This window comes from Phoenix dactylifera, chromosome 5 (assembly GCF_051530095.1).
Source record: "Phoenix dactylifera cultivar Ajwa chromosome 5, Ajwa_hap1_PhDact_Kaust_v1.1, whole genome shotgun sequence".
Taxonomy (NCBI): Eukaryota; Viridiplantae; Streptophyta; class Magnoliopsida; order Arecales; family Arecaceae; genus Phoenix; species Phoenix dactylifera.
This window is the reverse complement of record NC_143194.1, coordinates 29,983,607-29,996,249: the sequence shown is the minus strand read 5'-3', so window position 1 is coordinate 29,996,249 and position 12,643 is coordinate 29,983,607. Positions and strand designations below refer to the sequence as shown.

The 12,643-nt window shown below is 36.3% G+C and overlaps 1 protein-coding gene across 1 annotated transcript; it reads right to left on the bottom strand.

Annotated features, from left to right (window-relative positions):
* Window positions 1-1,852: 1,852 nt before the first annotated feature.
* Window positions 1,853-12,518, bottom strand: LOC103702485 (Tetratricopeptide repeat (TPR)-like superfamily protein). The gene is made up of 10 exons (XM_008784932.6): window positions 12,362-12,518; window positions 12,039-12,185; window positions 11,317-11,587; window positions 10,720-10,870; window positions 8,713-8,935; window positions 7,035-7,126; window positions 6,751-6,886; window positions 3,533-3,864; window positions 2,361-2,614; window positions 1,853-2,281 (listed from the first exon to the last, which is right to left on the bottom strand). The coding sequence occupies exons 1-9, from the start codon at window positions 12,409-12,411 to the stop codon at window positions 2,364-2,366; spliced, it is 1,653 nt and encodes a 550-aa protein (XP_008783154.5). The 5' UTR covers window positions 12,412-12,518; the 3' UTR covers window positions 1,853-2,281; window positions 2,361-2,363.
* Window positions 12,519-12,643: the final 125 nt, after the last annotated feature.

The window sequence follows — 12,643 nt, the reverse complement described above, 5'->3', positions numbered from 1 at the left end:
ATAATGATTTAGAGTTTCAGATAATTTAAGAAACCCTTTTATTTGGTTCCTATGCTATTCTTATTGTTGTTGTTTTGTTAATCTATCTTTTTTCCTTCTATTCTTTTTCCTTAAGTGTGATTTTTTGCATCAATGCTAAAGTATCCTTAAATTCAGATCTATCTAGTGGTGATGAGAATATTTAGAATTTTAATAGTGAAGAGGTAATTAGATTGATAAGAAGAGAGAATGGTTAAGGAGAAGAGCAAGAATGTATAACTGAGGAATGTTGGAAGAAATTCCAGCACATAATCAAACTTCTAATAATATTTTTTTAAACTGTCATTCTAGCTCTTATATAAATTTTACATTGGAGAGAGGTCTCTTCATGGTTTGCAGATTTGGCTGAACTCCAAAGTGGAAGGCAAAATGTTTCTCTTCTGTTTCACCTGTAAGGGATCCAAGATTAGAAGACCTTTGGGCAAACCTTAAGAGGCCAAGTTTATTGAATATATGGGCAACTCATCATTTTCTTTTTGTTATTCTTCATTTCTTCAAGCTTCGTCCAGCATTTTCTCAAAATTAAATTTAAATATTTTTAGTTTTGAGAATTGCAGTGTTGCATTCAAATAAATTTAGACATACAGATCTTAGGACATTAATTGGCTTATCTCAGATCTTGAACCTTGTAAACATTATGGTTCTCATGGATGTGATATTCTGATTGTCCTCAAATAATAACAGGATATTTAATGCTTAAGCAATTTGAAAAATGACATGATTTTTTGCCTTTTAGAAAGCAATAAATTATCGTATTGTTTCAAGATGAAAACATGAAACTATAGAACCAAAGCCCCCAAACAATATAACAAAATGTAAAATGATGTTTAATTTTTTCCTTAACTTGCTATACTCTTTTATTCCTAATTTTCCTTATGTTTTAATTTTTTGATTTTTTAATTACGTTTGGTCAAATTGAAGAAGTCGAAGACAAAACTACTTACCAAAATTGCTGAAACCCAGATTAGGTAATCCAAAGTCGAGACTAAAACTGAACCTTGGTATTTGAGCCTCGATCCAAATTTATGTCGATTTCCAAGGACAAAAAATTAACTAATGTACTTGTCATTGTGGGCGCTTAAGTAGTACACATGAAAAAGGGAAAATTAACAGTGGTAATTAAAAATTCTAAGTCCTCTTGTTTAGCTAATACCAAGTGTTTGAGTGTCATGGCCTCTGTTCACTGCTTCAGGGCCTTGATCTAATTTTTAAATTTCTCTTGGTATTTGGTAATATTAAAATTTGAAGAGGCAACAAATGTGAAACTAGCTCTTTTTCTGGATCATGGCTTACAATTTTTTTTTCTTTTTAGCTGACATTGTTCATCAGTCATGGACGGCGCATCTAATTAAAGTTTTAGATGCAGCAACATTCTTGTATCAGGCGTAATGTTCAGTTGCAGGTAAAGGAAATATGAGAAATGAGGACAGTTCACGCTTTGTTTCTGAGGTGATAAGCCTTGATGTCTTTTTTTCCGATGCGAAGATATTACCTTGATATCAAATGATGATCTTCGGTTCCTTTACTTATGCCCAAACAAAAGCTGTACCATCAGATAAACAATCTCTTCCTTTTCCATAAGTATAATTTTGGTATTGTAGCTTTGGGAGACTCAAACATTTCATCAAATGCTTTATATCCAGCTGTTCCGAGCTCTTCGGATGGTCCTTTGTTTTCCTCCCTGTAGTAGGATGATGCAAGAGGGTTGTCTGGCCCCTCACATTGAACATCATCTTTCTATGCATGCAAAGCATTTATTCTCAGGATGGCAACGAGATGAGATACTGCACTCGAGTGCACAGAAATCAACATATCCTATGAAAGCTGAACAGAATGATATTACTCAAGACTGACATTTACAAGATAAATACATGGACAACTTATGCGTGAAATTTCGGTTGAGGTCACAAAGGCCTGCATTCCACAAAGAAAGAAGCAATCACCTGGCTTATATGGCTCAACAATGTCTATGGAACTCAAGAACCCATATCCATGATGATGGAGTTCCCAGTTTAACTAATGATCTGTAGTTTGGACCATCACTGATATAGCACTATTATGTCAAGAGGGTTGTTGCATGGCCGGCTACTATATTCTATATAGCAGCTGCTTCACAGACCTGCATAGAACCTGGACCTGATGTCCAATCAGCATGTCAAACGTTGTGGCATAGGCATGAGCAGGTTACTCTTCTAGCTCTTAAAGACCATATCCAGTATTTAAGAATCCAAACCTCGGCGATCTGCAACAAAATGTTGGTTTAGTTACAGACTTCTGCAAATAGGAAAGCTTTAATAAATCATGATACCATTGTAGCACACCTCTCAAACAGGAACCTTATGCTTGTATTTGGCGCAGAGCAAGGACAGTCTCCTCTGAAGATGCAACTTCTCTTCTTTTTTCCCCATTTTATCCAGATAGTAGACAACCTTTTTAAGGGTCGTTATCACCTCTTCATTTTCATAACCCATCTCTTTCTCCTGCATGCTCAAAATTCTTTTCAAAATGGCCAATATGTCACTGTCATCCCTCCCTAATCTTGTCTGAATTGAAACTAGGCAATCAAGGGCTTCACCTGTTGATGAAGAAATGCATAATGAGCATAAATCACCAGGAAGTACTGATTTTAACTACTACCGATCAGGCTGATATGGGTCCATAATTTTGATTATGTGCTATCCAGATGCCATTTTGGCATCATGCTAAATAGGCCAAAATGGCTGGACATCTCTGCATTGTCAGTTGTAAGTTCTACAGTGCAACTTGTAGCAAACTTGAAATAGCTTTTTTCCATGCACTATTCTAAAAAATATTTATGTCATTGACCTTTTCTTTTTCCAACTTCCTTAGAAATGCATCTTCGGGAAAAAAAGGCAATCTGCAGTGATCATTTACTTACAATTTGATCAAGTAACACATCTTTATGAAGAACAAGGACTCAAAAACTCATGTAAAAATTTCTGGTAGTCCTGGCTTTTCAGGTACTTATCTAATTCAACAACAGAAGCTATATTTTGGTGTTGAAAACAGATATACTTTCACTTCCAAATTTACTGGCGAAAGGTTCTATTCACAGCATCAGCACAAGCAAATGCAAGTGATTCCTTGATTTTAATGTCAGAATGATTAAGATTAGATATGCTAAATCATGGCGCTTCCCTTCTAATGGAAATGTACACAGACAGCTACTTCCTCTTTTATTCAGAAAAATATCTATTCCGACTCTCAAGGCATTTTTTTATGAGAGAAACAAAAAAAATACATTTTTAAATTTGCAATATATTCTGTATAACAGCATATCAATCATTTCCCACTAGCAGATAGTCTAAGTTGCAAAATGTATTGCTTCTCCATTAGGCATCAAAATAAGGGAGTCATGGAGGATTTTCAGTTATATGGCATGAATGAGATTGTGCTCATTACTCTGCGAACAAGTAGACCCTAAAAGTTTCTTCATTAAGTTTTCCAGTTATCAAGTATAAATGAAACAAACCTACTGGAAGAGATTCTTTTCCATATGCATTTTCACGGATGTGCAACGCTTCAATAGCAAGACTTTCAGCTTCTTCATCTCGTTTTAAATGGTATAATGCAACTGCCAGGTGTAACATTGGGGCAGTGATGGACAGATCATTTGGGCCCACTGTTTTTGACATGATATGCAAACATGTCCTTAGCAAGCGCTCTGCCTCAACAAAATTTTTTGAACGAGAATGTGAGGTTGCAAGATTCAGTAGGTGAATCACTGAACTAGGATGCTCGATCCCTTTGTACCTTTCAGTGATCAGCAAACATTCCTCAAGTAGCTCTCTGCCCTCCTGTTCCCTGAGGAAAGACAAAACCAAGCAAACCTAGAAATGTTTAAAAAGCTCGACCACCTTAATGTCAAGCACAGATAACACTAAAATTGAATTGGAAACAGCATGAAATTACTACTCAACATGTACTGAAGATGCGAACATTTTGCTAACGTGTAATTCCAAAATATAATGCTGATCTAAAGAATTTAACGTACAAAAGAGTTTTTCCACTATAATTTTGTTCAGAAGACCAAACCTTTGACCACAGAATCTTGCATGATCTGTACAATTTTCAAACAAGAAAAATGGGGGAGAGAGATTGGCATTATGCATGTTAAATTTTTTGATTGGGGGAGAAACTCCAAAACATGTTGAGCTTGTAACTGATGTAGATCCAAGCTATCTGATTGTAAAATACAGACAATTCAAATATCTGAATATGTTAAAGGGTTAAACCAAAGTGGTTAAAAAAATAAGTTGTCAACATTTAACTGTGTGGTCAATCAGGTTGCTAATGCACCTTGCTCCATCCACTATTCTGTTGCCTTGTGCATTTTTTAGTACCTCCAATGAATGATCGCTAACTTAGCTCAATTCTTTGATTCCTAACATAAATGTAGGGATGGGTCTGCCTGTCATCATTTTGCAGAATCAATCATCAAAGTAACCTATCAGGCCTTAAATAAGTTAACTGTGTACCTTGGGCAAGTTCTGTTCATGTAATTGGGTCCATTGTTTGCCATACAAAACAAAATGATCCTTTTCAATTATATTAGTGATTTTTAGAACACTAGCAATGCAAACGAAAGGCACATGAAGCACTCAAGACAGCAACTCCTGACCCTCAGAGTCATACCAGACCTAGGCATGCCTAGAATGATCCGACGGAAGCCTATAGGCCGTCAATATGAACTGACAGTGGACATCTCACCGTCGGAAGAATTGGATGGCACCCATATCACCATCGGAAGGTTTTCTTCTAGAAGGCTACCAGAAGGGCTACAACACAAGCACAGACATCCATGCCATCTGAAACCATTGGATGGAGCACTTATCACCAAATTCAGAAGCCAAGCCCGAGTCGAAGATGAAGAACAGAAGATCGATGGTAGGCTGTTTGCCATTAGAAGGTATCAGATAGTCGACAGATTGTCATCCAAAGTCTTCCGACAGCAACCTTCTCATTATCAGAAGAAAAATTGTTCTAGAAGCTCTCTTTTATCGAGTTTTCTTTGTTGAGATGACTTAGGACTTTAGTTCCTGATTTCTAGTCAAGTTCCAGGAGGCTCCCATAAGTTTTCTTTGATGTAAATGGACTTCAACCTATAAATAGCCCTCCCCCCCATGCACTCAAATCAATCATCAGAGCATTAGTAATATTTTCTCTTGAGATTCTTCTCAAATTCTTGAGTGGTGAGAAACTACTTGAGACCCTGTGGTACGAGGTTATGATTTGGGAGGAGGCTTTGGTGAGAGGCCAGAATTCCTCTGTTGAGACCATGCGAAGACCGGAGGTGCAAGACTGAAGGTCCAACAGGAAGAGGAGATGGGAGGCCTTCCAGGTATCCTTAGCTTAGGTTTAGTTCATAATCTCTGGGCCCTATTTAGTTGCTTTAGCTTCTAGTTATTAGTTTAAATTTGCTTCTGGTTTATTTTGTTCTTCTAGTTTTAGTTTTGCTTTGCTACTTTGATCTCGTGTGGATAAGAAATCCTATAGGGTCCCTTACCGGCTTACCGGAATCAACTAAGTGAGGAAAAAAGGGATAGCACCAGCCAACCTGCAGATTGTTCAGTCTCTTCTTTTAGTTTTTTTTTTCTGACAAACTGTGCAAGAAAAATCAGGAGAAAAACATGATGTTTAGCTTTATTTATATGGTCAAGGCTGATTACTTTGCAGATAAAGAGGAGCTAGGTGGAATGGGGTAAGACACTTTCAAGAATCTGCTCTGGTGCTATTCTTCACTGGAATCTGCAGCAGATCCGATGTATCTGCATCTGCATAAACCTGTTCCTAACATTTTTATAGTCCTTTGAAATAATATCATAATTCAGATTTCTAGTCAGACTTTGAGTTGACAAGGCTTAAGTTTACAATATAACAAAATTGTTTGGTCTCCTCTTTCAGTTGCTAATGACCTTACTGGCCATCACTAGAATTTTTCATTATTCTCGAAAACATGATTTATTTTTCAATACTAATTATTTTTCCCAAAGCAACTAAATCACGGAGAAATTTTAAATTTGTGCTACAAGACAGTCCAACGTCCAAGCAATAACGCATAAGCCGTATTCATTTCTTTAGACGAAGTTTGCTTTACGTGAGTACATAAATGCATATAATAACACAGAACTTTCTTGATATCTAAATCTCCTAAAGTAAAACCAACATCTCTGCAAATTATGTGTTAATTATGAAACATGCTAACACATTCATAAATCTTTTCATAACCCTTGGCAGTTATAATTATGATCAGTTGTTCCAAAATCATGAGATATGCGGAGAAGGAAACAAATTAAACATGAGACATGCAAGAAGCCTCCTGATCTCTTTTTTTAAAATTTAATTATTCAGCCTGCCCCTTCAATTCATGAGTTTATGTTCAGGAATTTAAAACAAGTTGAGATGCTTCAACGATGGATTCACAAAACTGACCAGAAAACACATTATATCTGAAAACAAATATGTAAAACAAGGGCACTTCAGGCCAAATGCATACAGGACAAATCAATGAACAGCATCATAAAAAAACAAATTATTCCTGTAGAAATTCGTAAATAAAAACTATCCAGGCATATGCTGTAATAGAGTATAGAATACATTGACAGGATTATATTCTATTAATAACTATACTGTCATTGATTTCCTACATACTGCACTTAATCTGATGTAACATGGAGCTGTAAAATTTACCTTCCAGTAACATGGAGCAACTCTGCCAAATCAATCCTCATTTTTTCTAGAATATCATCATCTAAATTCATTAACTTAGAATCCCTTACAACTTGAAGACCTCTTTTATACATATGAATAGCTTCCTGCACGCTTCCTGTAAAATTAAGAGTTCTTAGGCAATATGTAGCAGAAGCTGTCAAAAATAATTCTTCCTAAAATTCCTCATATAGAAGATTCTGTTGACTGTAAAGAAAAGTTCTAAATTTGCCTACTGTTGCGGCACAGAGCATGGCAGAAGTTACCTTTTGCACAAAGAGCATGTGCCAAAGAACACATAGCCATTCCAGTCCTTCCATCATTTTCTCCATATACTTTTTTATATATGCATAAAATCCTTGAAAATAGAAGAGTAAAAAAAAAAAGATCACTTCTAAATTCTAAAAAAGCACAGAATGAAGTGCATGACAAAGAAATTGATATGATGAATGTACAAAGAGCAGTGACTTCTAATTATCCGCTCAAACCAGAAAGATGTATAAATTCAGAATTATTACTTGCTACTACAGGTAGCCAAAATTAGGGATCTCTCAACTGGAAGCCACTTGCTTGTATAGAAATTTTAGGAGGAAAATATTCTGCCAGCCCTTGCTCTACAGTGTGAGATTTTTGTGGCAGGAAACCATGCTTCACAATGTAGGAAAGTTCCTTGGACTTCCTTCTTCAGCCTTGAAAGGGTCTAAAAGAGGACCGACTTATTAGGTGAATCATTATTGATTCTCCATCTGACAAGTGGAGAACATGATAAATTGATTATCTAAAGCTACAAACTGTGACAAATGCCCCATGCATAGTGTCTGTCAATGGGGGTACAACTAATCATGAACTTCAAATTTTTCACAATCAAAATGCTTTTCAATTGTAATACATACTAAAGACCCCAGCTACAATAATGCGTTGATCTACCATCTCCACAGAAAATGTTTTTACACCCATTCTTATCCAAGGCCATATCTTTCAACATAAGAAGCATCTGTTAGCATTTTTTTTCGTTCTTTTTTTTCTTTCAAAGCACATGTTTGCATCATCCACTAAACTTAAGTTTCTAGAAACAATCATCTATATTTATCCATTTGTATTTTCCAGTCAAGCTGCCAAAAACATAAGCACGAATACTGATTGTCATTGCAAAACTTTTGTGCATGCTCACAATAAATCTGCATATACTCACTCTTTAGATGTTAATTTTAGGCCCTAGCCCACCTGAGCACCATCCATAAGCAAATCCAATATTTACTCTCACCATCATGAATGTCTTCCTGCTGATTTATTGAAGTTGCTATGGTGTATGCTATGTGAAGATATTATTTGGCTAATCAATGAGAGAAGAATTGCAAATGTAAAGAGATTTTTTTTTAAAAAAAAAAACTGCAATGTGCTTAAGTACTAAAGTGAGAACTGACAAATTATAATGATACTCTATTTATCTAGAAGAGATTCTTTTCATAAATTCTCTTTGCACGCTATGGAGTCATAGTTGATGATGGAGCTGGCTTAGGTGCTTGACTGAGTTAAAGCAAGCTCATAGACGACCTATCAGAGGACCAAACATATCATAATAAAAGTAGGACTACAAATAATTAGGTGTATCAGCATTGATAGTTTTGCAATGGAGAACAACATTTTTTGTAACCGGGCAGCCAAAAAGAGTGGCTTGCAGTAAGAACTGCAAAAGAAAAATATTCGAAGACCTATCAATGGAGAATGACACTAGAAGATTGTAAAAACAATCAATAGAAGCAAAAATTGTAGACTAAAAGGAAATGATATATGTAAAGCATATATTAATACTCGTTTGTGATTATACTCATTTGTGATTAATGGAACCCAAATAAAAACATATTATACCTTTCACAAAATTAGCCCAGTACATCAATTTGAAGCTTGTTAATGGTCTGAAAATATGCTGACAGATTATATTACCTGCTAAAGCATGTTTCAGCATCTGTTGCCTTTCCTTCGCTGATGAAAAGATTGCCAAGGGCAAATAAAGGTATCACAAGCTCCTCACTTTCTGCTCCTCTGTTCTTCTCCGAAATATAAACAGCCCGGTGATAAATTGTTATGGCTTTAGTGACCCTTCCAATTAACCTTAAGACTTTTGCCATTCCCATAAGTGGTGTTATGAGAAAAGGACTGTTCTTTCCTACAAAATTTTGCTGTATTAGACACTCTTTTTAACAAAGAAATGAAAATAACAAATTTAAATGAATGGCTTGATCTGTAAGCATCATCCTTAACGCTTGGTATTTTATGTTACACAACAAGAGATAGTCAGCCTAAATCAACACCATATCTTATAAACATGCACAAATATAATGAATTATAATGAATATAACTCTTTATATGACTTGTATTATGTAAAATTATTGAAAAAATTTGGAAGAAATAATGCAACAAACTAGATGGGAAGGCAATTAACTATGGCATGTCTATGGCGCTTGCTTTTTGGGAAACTATGTTGCATGCATACTTCAATCCAAGGTTCACCGTCTCGGTACCGGATCCCGTCCTAGTACCATCCTATTACAGTGTCGGTATGCGATACAGTGAGACAGCATGGTATCCCAAGTGTCAGTGCGGTACAAGACTGCATACCGGTACGGTACGGTATTGATTGGTACAACAAATCTTGCTTTAATCAATTTAACCACTGAGTTCTAGAAAGTAGACACATGAAAGGATTATGATAATTTAGTTTTACATGTCATAATGTACGTGCCAAAACTATTTGCCTTTGTTTCCAAAATCATGCATCAAGACATCCAACTCAGCATGAACTGATATGTTATAAATGTGCAACCTGACCTTTATCTACCATCCCTGCAGCCGCAGCCCCTTCCCCAACCCTGCTTCCCAAATTCCCCCAAAAATAACCATGAAAAAAAAAAGAATACTACCATTTGGATGCCATGAGCCCCAAAACCATTTTTTATATTCCTATCTATCATTATTGTCCTTCTTTATTCTCATAGTGTTGACATAGCTATTTTCATTCCTTGACAATCACTGTCGCCCTTTACTTTTTTTTTCTCCTCTTCATCTCCACCACCTCCAAGTCAGCACCAGACCTGCTCTTCCCTCCATTTCATCCACCACCTCCTGTCTTTCACTGATCCATTCAACCTTCTCCACCATTACAGTCAACGACCTGCTGCATATCCTCATTCCAAGCTTCCTTTATGAGTAATTATAATGTGTTGGCATAGGTCTAAGTGGCAGCAGCTGCATTGATGGAGGAGTAGAGTGGAGATATAGAATGCTTGTAGCAATTTCTATGAAATAATTGTTAAATTGTGTTAAACTTGATTGAATTGTTGAACTTCTAATGAAAATCATTTATTCATTTATCTCCTAATTCATGTTATGGTGAAGTGAATATAGTCTTGTTAGATCAGTCCCAAAGTTCTATATACTCTTGGATTTCCTGCAAAATTCTAAGGGATGGATTTTAACAGTTGAACAAAATATACTGAATTCAAAGGCTTAATATTATATTTCCAGCAGGCCTCATAGTAGTGTTCCTCACTTGTTATTTTCTCATTCCATATAGCTATTGGTGCCAAATTTTATTGTGTGAGATTCAAAGATTCTTAAATCTTGTCACTGTGTCCAAATACATAAACAACATAGAAATCTCCATATAACATAGTTAAACAAATAGCATATCCTTAGAAACTGGGCTATAAATTCAAAACAATTGTCCTGATTGGCCGATATATATTGCTAGCTGTTCAGCACACAAACTTCTTGGGACATATTTAGTAGGATCTCCTATGGTTAAATCACAACCAAAATGGTACCTATATTTCTACACTAGCAACTAAGACCGTAAAAGCACCTCATGCTCCACTGCAAATATATAAACTATCATATGCTGAAAATCACTGTGCAATATGTTACCGAAACAGTTACAAAATCTGTACTTACCAAACTCTCTCTCAAGAATTTTGAGGCCTCTTTGGTATACGAGAATAGCATCCTCAAACTTCCCCAAAGCTGTGAACATACTTCCCATATGTATTAGTATTGAATCCACTAGTGGGCAGCCATCATGCAGAGCACCCACTATGTCATTCAACTGTTAATCACAAAAACACGTAGAAATATATCAGCATTGCATAAAAAATAAGAAATACCATCAAATAGAGTATATTTGGAATGACAGAAATCTTCAAAATCCAAGTAATAAAATGATGTTTAAATGAATTATGCTGGTTTTGAAGAGATGGCTTTTCCAGTGTACAAATTATAATGTTTGGTATGTTTTAAGATATATGAAAAACTAATGCATCATAGCTATCCTAGAAAATTTTAGAGCCTGACATATATGACACTTTGAGTTCTCTCCCTCTCAAATTATTAGGTATATGTATGCGTAGTCATATGCAAATCACATGCATTACAAGTGTGAGTTGTTAATCTGCATGCTTTTATACTTTTTAGTTTCTTCATAAGAGAATCTATCTCAAACTGCTTATGAAGAACAGCTTTGAACCATACACAATCCAGAGTCAATAAAATTACCATATCAAGTAGATGCTCAACAAACTTAAGGTTGCCGACACCTATGTATCCCAAAGCTATAACATCTAGAATAGCAGCTTGCTCTATGCCTTTAGCACCATCGTCGATCTGCACCTTCACTACTTCATAATTCGCTTGAAGTAAGTCTATGGCATCCTCTTTATTTCCCATTTCAAGCTTCGTTCTGACTTCAATAAAGAAATCTTGAATCTGTCTCTCAAAGTCCTCCATATCATCCATGTTAACATTTTTCCTCTCAAGCATCTTTGAACTGCTAACAATTAATTTGCGGAGTACTTGTTAGTCCCCAATTCAAAATATATGTGAATGGAACTGTTACATCACATAGGACAAATGAAGGCAATAATGAATCAACATAGATAAATTTTAAATGATTCATTAAAAAACTAACTAACTATAATATCTCTAGAATTAGAGAAACCCTTAAATGAACTCCTGACTTACCAAGAACTTCTCTTTCGAGCAAAGATTTGTTTTAATGAGTAGATGGTTATTTAAGTAGAAATCCTCGATCTAAAAGTTAAATCAGGGGGTGGGGGATGCTATTTCATTTGATAATCCCCTTTTTTTCTTGTAAAAATAACAAGCATATTACAAGAAATCAGGAAGCTTGTGCTTCTAATATGCAAAGGCCGCCACAATATATTTATTTGTGCGTGACATCCATGTAGAACAAATTTCAAAGTAGCTACATTTCCCACCTCGGTAAATTCTCGAGACCGCAGGAAAGATAATCTTCTTCAAGAGCATAGCGTAGCTTCAAGAACCCTTTCGTAGAAAAGCACAGCAATCCAGGCCTCGCAATGACGTCGGAATTGAACTCAAATTTTCTTGGAAAAACTGCAACACTGTCACCATAGTTTGCACAAGAGATTGGCGTATTGTTATCAAGTCGACGTTTCAACAAACAGATTGTTAGCAGTGTGCGGTACACAGCTATTCGTCAGCCCCCCGGCCATCGAACAGATCGTGAGCAGGCTAGATAGATGTGAAAACCCTGGAAGAAAGAATTATAAAAGCGTACCTCCGTAGCGAGAGTGCAGGGGAGGGGAGATGGAGGAGAGAAGCGGCCATCGTATTTCGCGGGAGCTCGAGTCCGGCGTCAGGGGGTTTCCTTCGCGAAAGCAAGGAGGATATCTCAAGCTCGCTAGACGCTAATCCAGCCCGTGTTAAATGACTAGAACTCCAGGGGTGTTGGCCTTAATTGTATTACTGGGCCTAACGGGCCGGCCCGGCCCGTTTTCATGTTAACCCTGCCCTAATTCTCTTGAGAGAGTAGTTGTTTTTTTTTTTTCGCGCTAAAAAC

What these genes read in the sequence shown, in the direction of transcription:
- LOC103702485 (XM_008784932.6), bottom strand. Translation starts at nt 12,411, where the DNA reads ATGGCCGCTTCTCTCCTCCATCTCCCCTCCCCTGCACTCTCGCTACGG. An exon ending in CCTGCACTCTCGCTACGGAG is followed by an intron (nt 12,186 to 12,361) that starts GTACGCTTTTAT and finishes CTATGGTGACAG; the next exon opens with TGTTGCAGTTTTTCCAAGAA. An exon ending in GCTGAAACATGCTTTAGCAG is followed by an intron (nt 7,127 to 8,712) that starts GTAATATAATCT and finishes TCTATTTTCAAG; the next exon opens with GATTTTATGCATATATAAAA.